General features: G+C 40.0%; 2 protein-coding genes across 2 annotated transcripts; one reads left to right on the top strand and one right to left on the bottom strand.

The window, feature by feature from the left end:
- Positions 1–691: 691 nt before the first annotated feature.
- Positions 692–4,081, top strand: tuba1c (tubulin, alpha 1c). Its single transcript, XM_036590836.1, has 4 exons — positions 692–798; positions 2,356–2,578; positions 2,663–2,811; positions 2,897–4,081. Exons 1-4 carry the CDS (start codon positions 796–798, stop codon positions 3,875–3,877), a joined length of 1,356 nt encoding a protein of 451 aa, XP_036446729.1. The 5' UTR covers positions 692–795; the 3' UTR covers positions 3,878–4,081.
- A 661-nt stretch (positions 4,082–4,742) lies between these two features.
- Positions 4,743–20,343, bottom strand: pmelb (premelanosome protein b). Its single transcript, XM_036592218.1, has 13 exons — positions 20,301–20,343; positions 15,055–15,168; positions 14,201–14,347; positions 12,946–13,086; positions 11,489–11,650; positions 10,967–11,332; positions 9,271–9,483; positions 8,484–8,633; positions 8,177–8,276; positions 6,713–6,918; positions 5,689–5,691; positions 5,098–5,188; positions 4,743–4,896 (listed from the first exon to the last, which is right to left on the bottom strand). Exons 1-13 carry the CDS (start codon positions 20,341–20,343, stop codon positions 4,743–4,745), a joined length of 1,890 nt encoding a protein of 629 aa, XP_036448111.1.
- Between the last annotated feature and the right edge of the window lie 1,808 nt (positions 20,344–22,151).

Raw genomic sequence — 22,151 nt, 5'->3', positions numbered from 1 at the left:
TTTCAGTTTATTATTACTGTGATGACACAAAAAACAGCACATTTATATATACCCACCTATTTAGGCAGCAGTGGTTTAGCACCGACCACTCACAATGAAGTCATAAGAAGTGTTTCAGCCCTGAATGCTTTTTGAATGAGATCAGAACAGAGCTCGTTCATATTTATCAGTGTTGAAGGCACAGTAAGAAAAGAGCTAGACAGAGGTTGTAAAAAGTTCATGTAAAAATGTTTTATGATTGTTTTTTTTGGTCCATAAACCTACAGAAATGTCATAAGGGGATCTCAGAGGGAAAAAAAAGGAAAGAAAAGTGTAGAATACGGACTTTTTAAAATTTAATACATACTTGTAAAATTGTTCCTACCATTAAAATGAACTGGGAAATGCCTTAAATTCTTACAAGTGACAACTGAAAACAAATATAGGCATGTGTAAAATGATAGACATGCTAAAAATCAAAATAGTCAGATTTATATTTTATTAGTACTAATAACACTTTTATGTTAGTAAAATCTCTGCAGGGCTTGTTCCACCAAACTTGTCCAAGAACACGTTGAACATCTGGAGCAGGTGTGTCAGATTTGGCTCGGATCTGGACTGCAGAACCAGCCTGCGCCAGCTTGACGCGTCCTCGTTCGAACGCTCCGATTGGCTGACGCGGTATGCGACAGTACGTCATGAAGGTTTTTGCCCCGCCCCCTCCTGTGCTGCTCAGACGGCACTGTGAACAAACTCAGTGTCAACATTAAAGACATTCTCTGCCTCCTTTGATTTCGCTTCATCTCCTTCGGAACAATGGTGAGTAATGTAGCTTTTCGGCTGTCAGTGACCAAACAGATTGTGTTTCCTGTTGCCCATTCCTTTCATTTCATTTCATCCTTCATCTCGTCGGATTCAAACAGCTGTAGCGGCTTTTTCTTTGAGACTGGGCGCGCCTTTTTCACCAAGATGGAGGCTGAGGCTGAGGCTGAGGCTGAGACTGACACAGATACAGACACAATGAAACAATGCAGCATATAGATTTAGCGTAAAAAACACCCAGTTTATACACAATTTTGTAGCACATCACCAAATATCAGTTTGTATTGTCAGTGTCTGTAAGGCTAACCGGCTTTTACGTGTTGTCTGAATGGATAAATGCTCAATTTCATTCATTGTTTCCTTAAACTGGCTTTGAGGTTGACCTGATTAGCCTATGTTAAAAAAATGGAGCTCACTTCATACATAACCATACTGCTGCTTGATGGAGAGCATGAACTGTTCACCTGTTCTTCCGTTGCCATTATTAAGATTCTAAGATCTTATGATATCACAAAACCCACCTTGTCCGCCATACATCACCCATTTCATCACAGTGCATGGATTGCATGCTTTCTGATCAATGACATTAAATTTTAACGTTAGATACTCCCTCAGTTATTCAAGGTATCTGTTTGTGTCTTAGCTAATGCAGGCAATTCATTATTAATCCTAAATGGCTCTTTTATCAAGGTGGCTGATGGAGTGATGATAAGATGCAGGGTTGGCATTGGAAAAGAGCAGAGAATGTTCTTGGAAATGTACCACCATCCTCCCATCCTCCATTCGCTGAAGGAGAAGACTGGGTGGGGGCTCCTGCAGCTGTCTGCTGGACCTTATGTGTGGCATGACTGACCAGTTCCTATTCCTGTTACATTTAACAGCTGCTCATGTCCTCAAGGGACATTGCCTTTAATTCAGTTTGAGTTTGGTTGGTATGGTCGCCCTCAGGAAACTGTATCAAATGCAGATTGCAGTGTCTTTGTTCAGCCATGCCATCTTTATTCAAACTCTTATGTGTACATTTAGTTCAGTTATGAGGGAGGTTTGATTGGGTTCTTTGAATCAAATAAGCCTTCTGACTGTAATTTCAAGTAGACTTAATAAAATGAGAGCGAGGGCTGAAAATGTATATCAGCCATTTAGTTCCTGTACGACAGTGAGAAGCTTTGGAAAAGAGGAAGGAAGATGACAGCTGACTTCTCGTGGTGCAGTTGGTCACTTTGGCAGTCTGTGCTGGATTGTGCCGCTTGGGTGGGGCTCTGTCATGGCACAGTATCTGCAGTGTTGCAGTGAATGGAGAGCATTCTGCTGACTGCTAGCTCTGCTACACGGCCCTGCATTAGTCCAAGGCGGGCCTTGCATCATCAATTATCCAAACCTTTTTGGACGTATGTACATTATCTGCAATTTACCCTGATACGTCCACAGCTTTTCTTTCTCTCCTTTCCTGTTTCCTTTATGACCCAGGCTAGGAAAATTACAACGAGACAATTGTTATGTTATCACAAACATTATGGTTAATGAAAAATTGTTCGACTTTCTTTCGCTTAACAGCGTGAGTGCATCTCCATCCACGTGGGTCAGGCTGGTGTCCAGATTGGCAATGCCTGCTGGGAGCTCTATTGTCTTGAGCACGGCATCCAGCCTGACGGGCAGATGCCCAGCGACAAGACCATTGGAGGAGGAGACGATTCTTTCAACACCTTCTTCAGTGAGACTGGAGCTGGAAAGCACGTCCCCAGGGCTGTGTTTGTTGATCTGGAGCCCACAGTCATAGGTAGGATTCAGGATAATTTTGTTTATTAAACTAATAGTAGTTAGTTTGTTGTGGTCAATTTATTAACCACATCTGTCTCTCCAGATGAGGTCCGCACTGGAACTTACCGCCAGCTGTTCCACCCTGAACAGCTCATCACAGGAAAGGAGGATGCTGCCAACAACTATGCTCGTGGTCACTACACCATTGGCAAGGAAATTATTGATCTGGTGTTGGACAGGATCCGCAAACTGGTGGGTAGCTGTGAATTGTTTGATATTGAGAAAATAAAAATTATTAATTATATATATAGTATTAATGTGCTTTTTTTCGTTTCAGGCTGACCAGTGCACAGGGCTCCAGGGTTTCCTGGTCTTCCACAGCTTTGGTGGTGGTACCGGTTCCGGTTTCACTTCCCTGCTGATGGAGCGCCTGTCTGTCGACTACGGCAAGAAGTCCAAGCTGGAGTTCTCCATCTACCCAGCTCCCCAAGTGTCCACTGCTGTGGTGGAGCCCTACAACTCCATCCTGACCACCCACACCACCCTTGAGCACTCTGACTGTGCCTTCATGGTAGACAATGAGGCTATCTATGACATTTGCCGTAGGAACCTCGATATTGAGCGTCCTACTTACACCAACCTGAATAGGCTCATTAGTCAGATTGTGTCCTCCATCACTGCCTCCCTCCGATTCGATGGTGCCCTCAATGTTGATCTCACTGAGTTCCAGACCAACTTGGTGCCCTACCCCCGTATCCATTTCCCACTGGCCACCTACGCTCCAGTGATTTCAGCAGAGAAGGCTTACCATGAGCAGCTCTCTGTGGCTGAAATCACTAACGCTTGCTTTGAGCCAGCCAATCAGATGGTGAAATGTGATCCACGTCACGGCAAGTACATGGCCTGCTGCCTGCTGTACCGTGGTGACGTTGTGCCCAAAGATGTGAATGCTGCTATTGCCACTATCAAGACCAAGCGCACCATCCAGTTTGTGGACTGGTGTCCTACTGGTTTCAAGGTTGGCATCAACTACCAGCCCCCCACTGTGGTTCCAGGTGGAGACCTGGCCAAGGTGCAGAGGGCCGTGTGCATGCTGAGCAACACCACAGCTATTGCTGAGGCCTGGGCTCGTTTGGATCACAAGTTTGATCTGATGTACGCTAAGCGTGCCTTCGTGCACTGGTATGTTGGTGAGGGTATGGAGGAGGGAGAGTTCTCTGAGGCCAGAGAGGACATGGCTGCTCTGGAGAAGGATTATGAGGAGGTTGGAGTTGACTCCATTGAGGGTGAGGGAGAGGAAGAGGGAGAAGAGTATTAGATTAATTTGCGTAAGGGACAAAAAGGAATCAAATGGTAGACCAGTATTTACACACGATATTCCTGATGTATCAAGCGTAAAGTCTACTTCAAAATGTGAGAAGCGTATTTTAAGTTGTTTGTTGTGGCCAGTATAATTGTCTGTGGCATCTGCCAACTCCATTTTTAAAATGTGACTGAATAAAGAGATGTGCTTGGCACTCTATGTGAATGTGTTTTATTAATATTTATTTATAGTTTGGTTATTAATAGAAATACAATGCTTCCTTACAGAAAGAGGGCACGGTAATCCTAGTAATGCGTTAGATTTGAGATGGATCTATATAGAGGAAAAGCAGACTAGTCATACACACAGCTGGGTTGGTATTAAGGCCATGCTCGGCTTCTGGGGGAGGTATTAACATGTTAAAGCTCCCAAGCAGGAGCTTCTGCATAAACAATTATAGATAAGGCCATTGAAATGTATTTTGGAACAGTGTGCACCCTCTCCTGGCCATCTCATGAATTGCATCAGTTAATACAGTAATCCTCATTCTTAGTGGAGGAGTGGTGAACTGCGCTAAATAGAATAGACCACAACTGTAGCTTTTGTAATATTTTATTATACAGGTTCAAATGCCATATATCTGCTCAGTTGTGCCTCCTCAAAAAATTAGTGCAGTTTCAGTATTGTTACAAGTTAAATGCATAAAAAAGAATGTGAATAGTTCTGAAAATACCCAGCTGGAATGTAGAAAACACTTTGGGTCAAATGTTGGTATAAAAAGCAAGTAAAAAAAAAACACATCTACCGAAGATTTTCTCTTGGCTGCACTTTCCTACAAAATTTAAATGACCGTTTTATTGAATATGCTGTTGAATCTTGTTTACACCACCCTGCGTAGAAGGACTGAACGCTTCTGTCCAGGCACCTGCTGGTTCACCAGGCTCCAGAGGAACGAAGGCACTGAGCTCCATCCTGCACTTCCAGACTGGCCTGCAACAAGAACTTCAGAAAGGGGCTGGTAGCCTTTCAGACGCCTGAGAGAGAAGATGGGAAAAAAAATTAATAATGGAGCATATACATTTACCTGCAATCATGCAGTGAAAGGCTTAAAAACTGTCTTGGAACTATCAAGTGCATGGCATACCAAGTCTCTGTGCACTGACCAAAGATAGAGATCAAACTTGGGACTAACCAATGCAAGGACAAATAACGATTAGTGGAAATTCCAGACGTACTTGTAGGCAAACGCCACAGTCCCTACTGCTGATGCGACAGCCAGGATGCCCAACACCATGGCAATAGTGCCCATGCTGGTAAACCTAGAACCTGCCAACAGAAGGAGAAATGTAAGATGTTAGCAAAGCACTGCTTCACTTTATTTCAGTAAATCCATCTTTGTCCTCACCACCCCCACCCCCCCTTTTACAACATGAAAAATCAGCCAGACATGTTGGTGTCTTTGCTCCTTTAGTTTTATACTGGAGCTACAAATCTAATGTAGCTAACAAGAAATGGAAAGATAACCCCGCTAATTAGCAGTGTGCAAACTGCACACCTAAATCACCGCAGCTTTGTCTCAAAATGTGGTGAGTAATTTCAAATTCTGCCACTGTATGACATACTGTTATCTTTAGAAGTGAACAAAAGTACAACTCATAGCTAAAACAGTAGAAAAACCAGCATAGTCCAGCATGGCTGCTCACCAACAAAACCAACGTATGTTGTGGTTTGGATGCTGGTATATTGGTCAACCAGCATGACCATGCTGGGGTGACTAGCTAAACCAGAACCAGAGCAGGACTAGACCTGCCTAAACCAGCACAGACCAGCTTAGATGAGCATGAAATGCTTGCTGGTCTGTGCTGTCTTTTTTCAACAGGGAGCAGCCATATTGAAGCCTAAATTTCGCTTGTACTTTTGTCCATTATGTAGATAACATTATGCCAAATTAGTCTATTTGAAATTAATTAAAAACTCATCTTAAATAGGTGTGTTTTGAGGCAAGTGTGATGCTAATTGGTGAGAAAAAACCTTCCATTGCTTGTTATCTACAGTAGCTTCATTAAATCTAGTGTAAAACTGGGGTCATCCCAATGTTCCCAGGGCCTTATTTTCCCAGGCTTCTAAGATTAAACAATCATTTGGTCATTTTGTAAACAATCATTTTGCTTAATGTTTCAAAATATTTGCATTTCGATTTGATTCATTTGAACTGGACTTTATATAGTAAACTACTCCTTAACTCTGCTTGGGTGCTAGTTAGTAAGCTAAGGGCTACAAAACTAGCAACGAGAAAGTTATAGTATGCTACCCTCTAACTTCTTAAGGATGTTTAGCTATCTAACTGGCTAACTAAGGCTAGCCTAGCCTAGAGCAAGGAGCATTTTTCAATTAATTCCTTTTGAAAAATCAGCTGTTCATCATACCTTGTATGACCTCAAGGGACCCATGAGCCTAAATGTAACCTTGGCAACCCTTTCATAGGTTTCCTTGATGTATCATATTGAGGTATGGTGTATCATATAAAGAGCTAAGGGAACATGTGGTCAAGCTATTCGTTTAAAGACTAGATATATCATAGTTACCCTGCTAAAAACAGCATAGACCTGCATGTCTGTTCAACAGCAAAACCAATATATGTTGTGTTTTGAATGCTGGTAGGCTGGTCAGTAGCGATGGAAGCTGCATGACCATGATGACCAACTAAACCAGCACCAGACCAGCATAAACCATAATGGAATGCACACTGCTCTGTGCTGTTTTTTTTTTTTTCAGCAGGATATTCATCAAATTGATAAACATCACTAGACGTTCTGCTTCCACACTGAAGCTCCAGATACTGTATCTCACCTATCATCACATTTACTCTGGCACTAGTGACAGCCAGGCTAACATCATTAGTCATGGACACGTTGATGCAGAACACTCCAGAGTCGTTGAAGAAGTGGCGGAGAACCATCTGGCACTCTGGGGAAGGGCTCACAGTGTTGCAGACAGTTTTGACTGGTGAGAGACAGTCTGCGTCGGACACCACAGTGCACACCTCTGTAGGCAAACTGACAGGAGACAAAAACAATGTCACTGAAGAACAAGCTCAGCCATCTGTGTTGTGTTTTGAAGTGGAAGTGGTTCCCAACACTGGATCTGGAATTCCACTGCCCGGCACATTTTAGGGGTTTTGCCTGCTTCAACATACAGTTGTATGCCAAAGTTTGAGCACCCATGGTCAAATGACACGTTTTGCTGATTTTCTAAGTGAAAATAAGTTAGCGCATCTACAGAGAACACACTTCTGCACATCTGAACACACAATTATGGTTCATTTTCTGAATAATAAAATGTGGCATGTGCAAAAGCTATGGATCATTTTATATTTTTTTATGTTTTATTTTTTCCAGTTGCAAATAAACAGAAATTGTACACTAAAATTGACAGATAAATGACAGTTTTAAATGTGTTCTCTGTAGAGGATGTGTGTACCTCTTTTCTCATAGAAAATCAACATAATATTTTAGATTTTTTCCAATTTTATCTCCAATTTACCACCAGCGCTAGGAGGGCGAAGGCTAGCACAAGCTTGCTTCAGCCAGAGTCACTGGACAGTCACTGGACAGTCATTGGACAGCTGGACGTGCTTGGGGGAGAACGCTAAACACCAGCTAACAAATGCCTGTGCTAGCTAGCATCGTGCTGAGTGATGGAGGGACATGGATGGCTGTAGCATCACCGGGGATCGAACTCACGACTTGGGAGCACCACAAAATGTTTTCAAATGTGACCAGGGGTGTTTAAACTTCTGTATACGATTGTATGAATCACCAAAAATATGAAAGAAAGAGGTTCTTCAGGACCAAGGTTAGCATTATCACAGAGCATGTTTGCAAGTTTAGTTCCCAGATGTCTTTTCAAGAAAGCTTTCTTGATACTTTGACTGGTTATAGCCATTAGCTTTAATCTACATTGAACTGTCACATTTATCACAACATGATCTGCTCTGTAAGTTTTAAATGGATCATTATTGAATGGAAATATTCTTATTATATATATTACTATATATCTTCTGTCATTTTATATACTTATGAGGTCACAGTACAATGTTACAAAAAGGGTTCTTCTATTGTCAATATATGGAACCATATAGAACCACACAACACATTCTCTATCAATCTGAAGAACCATTTGATTATTTACCTTACCAATTTTTTTACATTTAAATTTAATTTGACAGTAACATTCTTCTGTTAACCGCTATAGGTTTGCAAACTCCTGTTTGGGAAACCCTGAAGTAGAAGAAAGAGCTTCACCACTATGTACCTTCCCTGGCAGGTCACAGTGAAGTCCACAGCATTCTGCTCCAATTCAGCCATCAGAAACGTGCTGGTGGCCTGTACGATCTCCACACTCTCAATACCCTCTGAGAAAAACACATCAAAATCTCAATGACATTTATTTGTTAAGTAAAATAAACAATGTCAAACAATAGAAACTTGTATATGTAATACAGTTGCAGTGAATTACATATACACTGTACAAGTTATTATTGTATATAAACGACACAAATTATATGACAAGTGCTAATTTGAACCGTGCAAATCCAATTCACTGATTCCATCAAACCCACCAATTACTTCAATTCCAGTGGAGAAGGAGCCATAGCGGTAAATAACACAATCCAGTTCCACATCTGATGCCTCGCGTTTCTCGATCACAACAGCAGCTTGGACCCCTAAAGTCTCTCTGTCCACCACAGCATCTGGATCTATCACTGACCCTGTGGAATTCAACAAGGCAATTCTCACTCACTGTCTTCTCACGTCTCACACACAGCAGCAAATGCACAAGGACCTAAATCACCTTCACTAGCCCATCACAGCATAGAATCATACACATCATGCACTTATTGGGATTAATTATTATCCTACTCCTTCTGCTGCATGGGTCATTTAACTTAGGCCTACTGAGGGGGGCGGCAGATCAATACTGAAATATTGATATTTACAATCCTGACGTTTCTTTTTTGAGGACTGATCCTTACATAAAAATCTAGATTTTTCAGTGTTTAAGCAGTAAATTGAATATTTATGTGTATTTGAAGCTGAATACGTCTTTAATGCTGAAAAATTACTGTGGCAAATTAATGTGTCCATCCAAGGTAACTAATGTAGCATAGCTCGCTAATGCATTTCATTTAAAATCAACTAAATTTGAAAGACCTATCTGTTAAGGTACATTGCACTCATTTACACTAATTACTACTTAATTCTATGTAGGTTACTCAGTTTGGTATCATAATTGATATTGGTATTGTACTAAAAAACGTGTACTCATACTTGAAAAATGGTTCGACCTACATTCTGCTGTCCGTGTAGGCAACACAGGATGTGAAGTCATGACTAAGAGTCACTAACCAGACACTTCTGTAGCATCATCCACTGCAGAGGCAGAGCTGGCTGTATCTGATGCATCAGGAAAAGCAGCTTCTTCAGTCTGAGATGAGATGGTAGAACTCTGCTCAGCTGACCCTGCTGGGTCGACGGCGCCATTTGTGGGTGCAGGAGGAGTTGTTTTAATGCCAGAACTGGACTGCCCCATGACATCTGCAGCCTCCTTACCTGGACTGTCTGTTAGAAACATGAAAGTGGTATTACATTTAAACTCTGGGAGACCCCTCTCAGCATCTTCATGGCTGCTCATCTAGGTCTTCTTTTAAGGCTATAACTCATTTGGGCTCATTCTTCTCCATGTGATGTGTCTGCATGTTGACATTCTAACAGTGACTCACTTAAATAGATTGAACATTTATTTTTCCTAAATCCCGAAAAGCTCCTTCGAGCAGTTGTAGGATTTCATGTGTGAATATTTCAAAAGATGTGTAACACTTTGTTTAATACTTTTAGCCCTGCTGGTGACATCCGGTATTAATGAAAATAACGTGTCCATAATATATTAACACATAGGAACAAGATCCTAATGCATAGCCACAGCTTAATTATCTTATTCCCGCCCATTACCAAGCCGAGGCCACGACTTAGTTATCTTGTTCCAATGCCTTACTTAGTCATAACCATGCATTAGGACTTCAATCCCACGCCTTGCTAAGTCGTGGCCCCAACTTAATTATCTTGTTTCCACGCCTTACTAAGTCATGGCCATGCATTAGGATCTCATATCCATGCCTTACTAAGTTGTGGCCATGAGTTATCTCGTTCCCATGCCTTACTAAGTCATGGCCATCTCTTAATTATCTTGTTCCCACACCTTACAAAGTCATGGCCATGCATTAGGATCTCATTCCCACACTTTACTAAGTCGTGGCCATGACTTAATTATCTCGTTCCCACACCTTACTAAGTCGTGGCCACACGTGAGGATCTCATTCCCATACCTTACTAAGTCGTGGCTTTCACTTGATTATCTCGTTCCCACGCCTTACTAAGTCGTGGCCACTTATTAGGATCTCATTCCCACACCTTACTATGTCGTGGCCACATCTTAATTATCTCATTCTCATGCCTTACTAAGTTGTGGCCATGACTTAATTATCTTGTTCCCATGCCTTACTCAGTTATTACCATGTATTAGGACCTCAATCCCACGCCTTACTAAGTCATGGCCACATCTTAATTATCTCGTTCCCATGCCTTACAAAGTCATGGGCACACATTAGGATCTCTTTCCCACACCTTACTCAGTCGTGGCCACAACTTAATTTTCTTGTTTCCACGCCTTACTGAGTTGTGGCCATGCATTATTTTTATTTCATGCAGGATGTCACCAGCAGGGCTCTGTAGAAAAGTGGAGGATAAACTGTGCAAACTTCAGAAAACAGACTTAAACATTCACTCAGCAATAATGTTACTACACATACATTAAAACCTGATCACACTGTATTCAGTACCTCTGCACATGCCAAACACAGTGTAATCACTAAATACATGTTCAGTTTTGCTCCTGTATTTTATGTTGTGCTGTTGGTTATTTTATAATTACTATTTATATCACTATTTATATTATTATTATTATTATTATTATTATATACTATTTACTATTTATATTATTATTATTATATACTATTTTATATTATTACATGTCACTTCTACTTACCTGTTGAGCTAAGCTGAGCAGGCTGGGAGCGCTCCTCTGAGAGAAAGCTCTTTTCAGTGGGGCTGGCGTCAGTAGGTGTGTTTGGAGGAGTGGCACAGGACGGATCTGGAATGGCTGCCTGTACGACGACGTGGGGTTTGAAGGAGCCGGTGGCAGTGTACGTGTGAGTGACCGTCAGCTCTCTGGAGATGACCGTGCCACTGCCGTCCCCAAAGTCCCAGTTAAAGGTGATGTCCGAATCCCCCAAGTACTCACTGGGGTCATGGAGGGCTACGCTGAAAGCAACGGCTCGGTTCCGGATAAACTTCTGATCACCTTCATCTTTATCGTTCACTTGTGAAAGAGTGACGGCAAAGGGGATCTGATCTGTAGAAGCAGAGGAATAAACGCATATCTGGATTATTTAAAGGAACAGTTTAGAGAAAAATCAAAAGTAGACAACGAGAAGTGTGGAGGCTCAGACGTAAAAAGTGGACCTCACTCCTGTCTGGAGGTCATAGTTTGTCATAGCTTTGTGCTCACCAGTGATGCAGAACTGAGTGGAGGCGTATCCGATGGGGATGAATTTTTCCCTCTTTCTGTAGTGATAGATAACCACATCCATTACATAGGAACCGAGAGGAATGTTGTCTGTGCCGATGGTGAGAGAGGAGGACGGTCCGTCAGATACCTGCCAGTATTTTCCTACAGAGCAAAATCAGGAGTAGTTAGGTTACAAGGTCATACTTTTGGAGATATGCAATCTTGAACCAATAGCAGAAAAATCTAATTCACCAGCGATTATTTTGTTCGGACCATGCCTTCAACATGCGGTGGTGATATGAGGGAAGACTGATTGAGGGGGGAGAACTCTGAGAACTTGGGCTGGAGTTCTAGGCAGCTTCTGCCTGTAGCTAGAAGGCCAGACCCCCCTCATAGCTGTGGTAGAACTGACACAGGACTGAGGAACAGGGAGGAGATGGGGCGGTGGTGGGGATTGCGAACACTTCGCCATGGGAATGGAAGGTGAGGATGTGGATTTATAGGGTGTTAGATTGGAAGAAGGAAGGGTTTCAGGCATGTTCCTCCCCCCAAACTTCAGTTACAAAGTAACTACATTTTGAAAAAAGTTTACTTAATTGTGTGAATTATGTGTTTCAGTAGTGACGATTCTTGAAATTACACACTTTTTTCACAGTTTGGGACACATTTACTTCAGAACAATGGGATCTAACTGCTCACCTTCTGGCGATGAGGGACAGGGATGCAGTCTCACTTCCTGTTTTAAAATGTAGGGGCTAAAATAAGACTCTGCCTATGGAGTAAAACTCTTTGGCTGCGTCCAAAATCACATACTATGTCAAAAACTAGTACTCCACCGTTAGAAGTGTATACTATAGTATAGTACTATGTGGCTTTGAACGCAGCTTTTGTGTTTCGGTAGTGACATAAAAATGTTGGACAGCATTTTTTTATTTTAAAATTCATGATTCCTCATGATAAATCTAAATCTTTTAGCTTTACTTTAAACGAAAAAAAAAAAATACAATTTACAATTACAATTTAGTGGTTAGAGTTTTGGACAGACACCTCCCAATCAATAGAAATTGACATAATTTGAAAATGCCTGTTGCCCTTTACACTGTGTGTAAATTTCATGATGAACAGACCAAAAGATATGACCCAAAATGGCTTGGAAAAAATTCTGGTTCCATTGACGGAAATTAAAAGTAAAGTACGTTTTTTGCTTCTCCTGTAAAGTTATCATTTTGGAGATACAAGGTTTTGTTCCGACAGCAGCGATATATTTACCTTATTACTATCTCAATTAATGCACTGGGTTTAACTAGATTATAACACAATCCTTGTACATATCTAAGATCTCAGTACTTGTCTCAAACTGTGTGGAGTTGTTAAGTTGATTGACTACATGTGGGGGTAAAAGGGGAAACTGAAACTGTGATTATCTGCTAAGACATGTGAAGAACCACTGAACTCACCACACGTCTTCCATACAAACACATAGGGTGGTTTCTTGTCTCCGTGCTTGCCGAGCGGAGAACCATCAGGGAAAACAGCATTCCTGTCATCCACGGAATTCTCCTGAGGGTACACCGGCTTACCCTTGTGGCGCTGAGTGCCTAAAAAGGTAAGTTTGAATGAGACTGACTGATTTTATTGTGCATGCTCTGTTTTTTATTTTTCTTCCTTTTCTTGCGGTCAGGGTCGTTTCTTGCTGCAAGCCACATAGTTGCTTAGGGTCCCCAAGCCACTAGGGGGGCCCACAAGCAGACACTCACTCATTCATCTTCTAAGCTTCTCATCTTCTCATGTTGCCTGGGGTGCTGGAGCCTTTCTCAGCGCTCAGTGGGCAAAAAACAGAAAACACCCTGGACAGGTCACCAGTCCATCACAGGGCAGACACACAGACATACAGTCACACACCTAGGGGCAATTTAGTATCTCCAGTTGGCCTGACTGTGGGAGGAAACCTAAGCAGATACAGGGAGAACATGCAAACTCCACACTGGTCGCCCGGCCGGGGAATCAAACCCTTGCTGTGATGCAACAGCGCTACCCACTGCTTATAGTATGCATTAAACTTTTTTGCATTTTGTTTTTGCCTATAAAATCATATGATTGGGTGGGCTGGGCCCTCCAAGCAAGAGGTAGCTTAGGGCCGCTAAATGTTAGGAAACAGCCCTAATTGTGCTCATATTCTTATGTCTATTGATGTTTCATTGTACTCTTTTATATTGTGTAAAGCTGCCTTGTAAGGAACAAAGGGTGCAAATGTTTGGGATCCCCAGTCAAATGACATTTTGCTGATTTTCTAATTGAAAGTAAGTTAACGCATGTTCTACAGAGAACACACTTCTGCATGATTAACACACAGTTACTGTTTATTTGCAGAATCTAACACAATGGAAAAAATAAAAGATAAAATGTGGCCTGTGGAAAAGTTATTGTGCATTTTCTAACTTATGTTTTATTTTTTTTCAATATGTTGAACTCAGCAAATAAATAGAACTTCAATAAAATTAGCAAACAAATGCCATATTTAAAGTGTGTTGAGGGTGTGTTGACTTATTTTCACTTAATGAAACGTGATTTGACTGGGAATGTTAAAACTTTTGTATACGACTGCAGACAGCTCAGATGAGTTGAGTGCTAAATCATGAGTTCAGAGGTTGTTGGATGGTAGAATTAGAACCATGTAACACTATTCCTATGGTATTGCATTGCTAGACCTACCATTGACAATGCAGTTTTTGGCCCAAACGACCTCTCCATCAGGCTGCACCGTCTGGCTGGATGGGAAGAGAATGTCGATATTGAATGTGACTCTAGCACCAGTCAGAGTCGGCGCATCATTACGGACATCAAACTTCACATCTCCACCTGCGGCCACAAATATAAGTCACTTTACAAGCAAATTACACTAGTGGAGCAAAGGCACAGTGTTCATCTTGAGATACCTTCCAAAATGATATTTGAGCTCAATGTAAGGTTAATAGAAAACAGTAACATTAGAATCAAATCAGATTTTACTTGGTTGCTGAAGTCCATGAATGACTGTTCTGCTTGTTTTTATACCCAAATTTTTGCTCCAATTTAGGCATATTCAGTTCCACCCACTAGCTAAGACTCCCCACCACACAATGCTAGCAAGCTAGCAAGGGTGAAAGTGCGTGCTTCTTTACATCTTTTCAAACTGCTGCTGATGCAACATCATTGGACCGTTCAATACACTTGGACTAACTGCCGAGGCTAACTGCCACCTCCGTTATGTCAGCTAACAGACACCTACGTTGGCTAGCATCGTGCTGAGTGATGGGGAGATAGAGGACCATCCTGCCCACCCAGAGACAACAGGGTCACGGATGGCTGTGTCACCTCCAGGGACTGAACTTCTGACAATAGGCCCACCATTTAGAAGGAGCTTTGTATGTGTTTATGTGTTTTATGTTGGTTGTACTGTATTAGCATAAGACAAATGGCAAAAGACAAACTGCTGTCGGGTAATAAGACTAATCTAATCTAATCGGATACAGATGCTATAAAATGTATAGATGAATCTGAAAAACTGACTTTGCTGATCACGGTACCTGTCCAGCTGTTTCTGTATCGTGGGTCTCCTTCTTTCCAAACTGGATACATCTTTGTGTTCCATGACTGGTACCGTATGAATCTGGGTTTGGACTCACTTTTCTGGACTTGTACTTAAATGAGAAGATGCAGTAGCCAAAAAAAAGGTTAAAAGTTGCAAAGCAAAAAAATACATTCATATTAGAGAATACGTACAGTACTGTGCAAAAGTCAGAGACCACCCTTCATTTATTAAATTTCCAGTCAAAACAGCCAGTCAGTATTTAGTGCGTCCATTCTTTGTCTTCATTATAGCCTCCATTCTTTTCAGAAGAGTTGCTTTCGGTTTTTCCAAGAAATCTGCAGGCATTTTTCTTACACATCCAAAGTTCAGTCTTAGAAGTTGGTTGCTCTTTTTGCTTCTCACCATCCAAGTAATCCCAAACACATTCAGTGATGTTGAGGTCTGGACTTTGAAGTGGTCAGACCAATTGGTTTTATCAGTAACAAATTCAAGATAGCTGCACATTTTTTCAGACTCATAGTGTTGAGTTGTCTGCTCACAGTGGAAGGATGGACAGAAACACCTGTGGACTTTTTCAGATCTGAAGCAAGAGTGGAGCTTGATTTTCTCCTCTCTCTCAAAGATGAAAGCTTTAAGTACTGTTTATTTGGTGGGGACAGTTTTGGTGGTCTTCCAGGCCTTGCAGGGTTGTCGGGAGTCCCACTTTTGAACTCCAATTGTGGAAACTTTCCTGAAACATGAATAACTGACTGTTCTGACTGGAAATTAAAGAAATGAAGGGTGGTCTCTATCATAGATTGTGAACGTTTGAATTTTATATTTCTTTTGAGTCAGGTAATCTATCAAAAACGTGAACATGCTCAGGATCTCTAAAAGGCACAGAATCTGACACACTTCCTCAATTGTGACCTTCTTAGCCCCATTTACTGAATAGGCTCTCAGGGGCAGGAAAGTGTGCCTGGCGGGGTACCTGGCACACTCTCTGCTCTGGGCTAATCTGAGGTAGTCCCTAAAACCTCCATCCTGAATGGCCCAAAGCTCCAAACATCTTCAATCCTATGCATGTGATTGGTCGCATGTGACCACACGTTGGCCTGTACTGTAGGAGTGCACAGCAACGGAGATGAAAAGTCTTCCAAATCCTGACTACAATTGCAGTATTATAGAACACTGGCAGACGTCCAGCAGAACCGCACAAGTTGTAAGACTTTCACAAGGCACTGACGTTTGTTCAACTGCAAGATTTTTCAGCCTATTGTGGCTTTAAAGCTGCAAGACTCAAACGCTGTACCACTGAGAACACCTAATTGGTTTAATGCAAAATCTTAATGTGGGATTTTCACCAATTAATTCCGACAGTTTAGTGAGCAGCCCGTGATTTAATCCGAAACGGCTTCAGATCAATTAATCCTAAATTCACTTTAGCTCTTGCTTGAGTGGGCCGTTGTTCAGGGGAGCATAGAGGACGTCAGTTCTTGTGTTAGCAAAGCATTTAGGGTCAGATTTGTCCTATTATAAAAAGGACCCACATCATCAAAGAACTCATTTTCATTACTTTTAAGTAAAAGAGTTTGATGAAAACAGTGTTCACCCCGTAAAATCCCAGGCTTATTACATACAAAGGCTTATTATTCAGAAACTGGGGACTTCAATGCAAGCTGGTTGAACTATTCTCAGGTTATAGAAGTGTATAATAAGACTTTGCTTTTTTGCCTTTTAAGTGGCTAAAGGGCCAGTGACATTAAACAGTTTTAACAATAAAAGAGTTTAATGTGACATTTTCAAAGTTTCAAATTGTACCTTTCACTCCCCGGCCCATACCATACATATATGGAAACTACACTCCAAAAACAGCCTGTTTTGAATTCATTGTTTTTGTGATGTCACAAGAACCAACTCATTTACGCTTATCCCCCTGTTCAGCCTACTGCAGCTCAGCTCTGCCTATTCACACTGAAGTTATAAGAAGTGTTTCAGCCTAGGCTGCTTTCTAAATGAGACACAATACAGGGTAGCCAGTCAGAACAGATCTCATTTACATATATCAGTCTTAAAGGCACAGTAACAAAAACAGACTGTTGCATTCTAAGAGATTAAGAGAGGTTAGAAAATGGTCATGACTGTTTTTGGTACACAAAACCACATAAACATCACTTATAGACATTATATGTCTATACATGGAAAATATGCTGCCAGAAAAATTCACTTTATTGTTTTTGTGATGTCATGAAAACTAGCACATTTACATATATCTGCCTAATCAGCCTACAGCAATTTGGCAACACCCATTCTCATTGGCATTAGTGTTTCAGCTCAGATTGTTTCTTGAATGAGACACAAAACAAGGCAGCCAAAACAGAAATCATTTACATATGCCTCTTAAACGCACAGCAAAAGACATTGGCTGTTTAATTCTAAGGGAAAAGAGAGGTTGGAAAAAGCTAGTTAAAAAAAGTAGGGAGCTGTTTGACTTGTAAACTGTAAATATGTTGACATAAAATAGGTTGCATTTTATGTTGAGGTTTATATATTGTTGCTTTTCAGAGCAAAACCTCGTCTCTTTATTTCATTCTTCGTTGTTTTACCTAATTTGAAAACACCAGCTGCCACTGTGTCAAAATTTCATGACAAATGGACCAATAGATGTGTTCCAAAATGACTTCATTCTCTTGTAAAAGTTAAGAGATTCTGTTCCCACAGTGACAATATGCTGGCTTATTATTAAATGGTACATACAGAAATGTGTGGCATAATTAAATGAAGTTCATACAATCACAGCAAAACGCTTGTGATTGGAGGCCCAGGAGGACTGCTTTGATTCTTAGACTTGGCCATGAGGTGTCACTATAGTAGCAGCTCATGTACAGCCTGTCTGCACAGCCACACTGAAGACGTTTGTAAGGCTGCACTCCAGTACAAAGAACTATGAGCTCTTACTGATTTGCACTATTTCCTTCCACTCAAATGACACAAGCTGCTAAACACCCTGTTAAAATATAATATAATATACCCTACCATTCAGAAGTTTGAAATCAATGTGGTTGGTATAGTGTAGTGGGTAACACCTCTGCCTTCTACGCTGTAGACTGGGGTCAATCCCCCACCTGGGTAAGCACCCTACACTATACCAATAAGAGTCCTTGGGCAAGACTCCTAACACTACCTTTGCCTACCTGTGTAAAATGATCAAATTGTAAGTCGCTATGGATAAGAGCGTCTGCCAAATGCCATAAATGTAAATGAATAATTTGCCATATTAATGTATATATATATATATATACACATACATGTAATGTAATAAACTATTCACCAAAATGTTTTCAGACACTTCTTGCAGTATTTCAAAGATTCTGTGAACAAAAAAAAAAATCCAAAATGGCAAATAATACACTGAAATTGTATACTTACATTGATTTTTGTGAAGTTATCTGCTTTTAGACTGGATCAGCACTTTTAAAATATGATGGTAAATTTTATTGTAACTTAAAGGGCTCATATCTTACATTTTTATTGTCTTTTTTGTATTATTTCTCCTAAGGTCCATTTATAACATTTGTTTAGTTTGGGTTAAAAAAAAAAGTCACAATTGACCATTTTCCGTCCTCTCTGTATCCCTTACAATCAAAAAAGCTGTTTTTACTGTGCCTTTTTACAGTGATTTTCCATGACCTGGGCCCTTTTAATTCTCAATTCTCATCTTTCTTTGTCATTTAAGAACCTTGTACGGGTCGTTCATTGCTCTGAACACATATAACATTTCTTCATTTATAGCTAGTGCTCTATTAATTATTTGAAATTTGTGAAGTTGTACGGAAAGATCATATTACATTCATTTTATACGCTTACATGCAAATTGGTTTACTGATAATGATGAACAAACCCCATTTTAGATGTTCTGTCTCATTATAATAGACCTCATTAATTTTCAGTTGCTTTTGCCAGTACTGACTCACAGCCTCTACATCACACGCACTAATGAGAAAAATACCATATCATTTTAAAATGACAAGCCTGTGACATGCAGTGTGGATTTTACCAAGCAGATGCTATAAGATTTAATAAAAGGAATAAGAAATAAGGCCCATTCAGCAAGCATCCTGCATTGCAACCTACTTGACTTCCAGCGCAATACAAAGTAAAATATCTACTATGATGAGATTAAGCACAATGAATATGGAAAAACTGTGTATATAATATGTGAGTGTGAATGTAAATATGAATACTTACTTGCCAAGGCTGCTGAAAAAAAGACCAGTATAAAAATTCTTGAAAACAGCTTCATTTTGCTTCTTGACTCTCCAGTATGTTCAGTATCTAAATCCACCCAAAAAGCCTGATGAATTTCTCTTTTTATATGTGAAATTAGCCCACCGCTGACATCACAGTCTGAATATAAGAGGCCACTCCCAAAGTGCACCAGCTTACACACACACACACATATACATACGCGCACACACACACACACACACACACACACACACACACACACAAGCGTTTCTCAACATTTGGGAGCTATCATACACTCTTAGTGAAAAGGGTTCTGCATAGAAATAAAAAAATACATTTATGGTTACAATATTTTACATTTTACACATAATATGCGTCAAGGATGCAAAATTTGAGTACTTAGTCAAATTTTCTAAGTGAAAGTAAGTTAATCCATCCTTTGCAGGGAACACATTTTAATATGACATTTTACTGCACAATTTCTACTTATTTCACATATTGGAAAAAATAAATAAATAAATAAAAAGGTGCCTTTTGCACAGGCCACAATTTATGTATATTTTTTCCTAAAATCTCAAACTCAGCAAATAAACAGTCATTGTGCTTTAAAATACGCAGATGTGTGTTCTCTGTAGAGGATGTGTTCACTTATTTTCCCTTAGAAGATCGACAAAATGTGTAATTTGACGAGGAGCGCCAAAACTTTTGCATACGCTTATATACCCATTTCAAATTTACACACATAATGTGTTTTCATTTTGTACTTATGAATATGAAAAAGTATGTATTCGTTAGCATAAACAAACATATGTGTAAGAAACAAAATTGAATGGGTAAATAAGTATTTAGACACCACAAATAAATAACATTAGTAAGGAGTTGTTAATAACAGCGGTAAGATGTTATTAGCTTTTTGTAGCATTGTGGTTCAGTTTTGGTCCAATTCTTCTTGGCAGATTATTTTCAATTCCCTAAGGTTGCAAGGGTCCCTCGGATGGACTCATAATTTCCCACCTTCATACTTCACTGTGGGTTTGGTGTTCTTGGGATCATACATGCAACCCTGAGCTGAATTATTGTCTAAGAGTTCTATTTTCATTTCATCCGACTAGAGTATGATGTTCCGAAACAGCTCTGATCTGTTGTTCCTGCCGCTTTCAGGCCATCCTGAAACTCTTTTGAGTGATTGCTGGCTTCTCTCTTACTTTCGGTATCATTTGTCTGACAGTGCGTTGTGAATTCTTGCCTATTATTGAACCAGTTATACTGACAGGGATGTTTAAGGTCTTTGCTAACTGCTCTGTAGCTTTTTCAATTCCAATGTTGTTTAATAAAAATGGGCCTCATTCACCAGCCGTTCTTAAGAAGACTTTCTTCTTTAATCCTGGTTACGCAGTTTTCACAAAGATTCTGACATTCACCAATGTTTTCTTATTTTTTTGGGTTTAAGAACACATCACGAACCTGATGTAGACTTTTTTAGGACCTTTCTCAAGATATTACCGAATGAGGCCCACTGTTCCTGAGAACTTCAGGAGGCTTTACCTTCACCATGATTGCTACTTCAATTCTTCTCGACCAATGGCACTGTCTTTTATAATAACACCAGGCACAATTTGCACAAGAACATTGTTTTCCTGGAATTAATATCTAGAACTTGATAAATTTTAACTTGTATATGTTTTTAATACAGCGTCTGAACACTTCCCCCCCTATCAATTTAGTTATTTTAGAAACATTTCTTTGTTTATGCTTATGAATATTTACCTTTTCTTTCATATGTATAAACACAAAGTCAAAGGACATTACATGTGTGCAGGTTTGAAGTGGATATATGCACTCCAAGTATATTAAATAACAAAAACAAAAGTGCCTAAATGCCTCTTTCCTCTTACTGTACACCAGGTGTCCTAGCAAAACCATATAAAGGACCATCTATGCATTCAAATGGCCCCTTGAGTGTTCTACATATAGGTGGTTCTATATATCAATTGCCTTTACTAAGGAACCCTTGAAGAACCATTTTTAAGGGTGTATTTGGGGTCCACCAACTCACTCCAGTCATACTATTTTGTATGCAAGAATGAAAAAAAGACTGATCAGGAAAAATGTCATAAACGTATGTAAGAGTATAAAAGGGGGATAAATAAATAAATGTTTAAGTGGGATGTGCATCATTCTTGATAGTCTGGAAGGAAATCATGATGTCTGTTTTTTTCTGCCACAACAAAGGACACAAATGATATATAAATTTAAAACAAAAACAAAAACAAACAAACAAAAAACACACCCCCAAAGCACCTGCTCAGACTGCTTATAGCCAGACACGGCCCTGCCCACACACAATAACTGCTTACACAAACAATATGTGTATCAATGCGAACAATAACCTCTTATTCACCAGGGTATATTTCGGTTTGTCCATCTGAATTTACATGACCAAATCGTAAGGCAAATTATTCAGTAACTGCATGAAATGAATGTGCATTTTTGTTTTATTTATTTATTTATTTTGTAAAAGCTCCCCTCAAATTAACAGAACATATGTTTTATGATCACACATACTGCTATATGCTTACAATTTACTGCTGAAAGGCAAAAATCTTAGACGCTCTTTGTATTATTTAATAAAAATAATTTTTATAGAGTATATCACTGAAGAGACACCATCTGTTTATAGATTATAGCCCAGATTTATGGAAAAATGGGGCAACTTTTAGTAGAAAAAGGTTCAGCTTCTTTTATTATAAGGTTTTACATTACATTACCCATCTATTTGACTGAGTTACAACTCTCATATGACACCCACCTTTTGAATGTAGCTTATGAAATATGAAAGTTATGAAGAATATGACGAAGTGTGTT

This window comes from Colossoma macropomum, unplaced genomic scaffold (genome assembly GCF_904425465.1).
Source record: "Colossoma macropomum unplaced genomic scaffold, Colossoma_macropomum, whole genome shotgun sequence".
Lineage (NCBI taxonomy): Eukaryota > Metazoa > Chordata > Actinopteri > Characiformes > Serrasalmidae > Colossoma > Colossoma macropomum.
Note: the sequence above shows the minus strand (reverse complement) of the source record. Positions and strands in the feature narration are given on the sequence as shown.

Bases quoted from the DNA above. Each gene is read 5' to 3' on its own strand.
- tuba1c (XM_036590836.1), top strand. The intron at 2,579-2,662 runs GTAGGATTCAGG...CTGTCTCTCCAG, and splicing joins TCTGGAGCCCACAGTCATAG to ATGAGGTCCGCACTGGAACT. The intron at 2,812-2,896 runs GTGGGTAGCTGT...TTTTCGTTTCAG, and splicing joins TGGACAGGATCCGCAAACTG to GCTGACCAGTGCACAGGGCT.
- pmelb (XM_036592218.1), bottom strand. From the start codon at position 20,343: ATGTATGATCCCAAGAACACCAAACCCACAGTGAAGTATGAAG. The intron at 9,484-10,966 runs GTAAGTAGAAGT...TGTTTCTAACAG, and splicing joins TGCTCAGCTTAGCTCAACAG to ACAGTCCAGGTAAGGAGGCT. The intron at 6,919-8,176 runs GTACATAGTGGT...GTCTCCTGTCAG, and splicing joins ACTGTGACCTGCCAGGGAAG to TTTGCCTACAGAGGTGTGCA.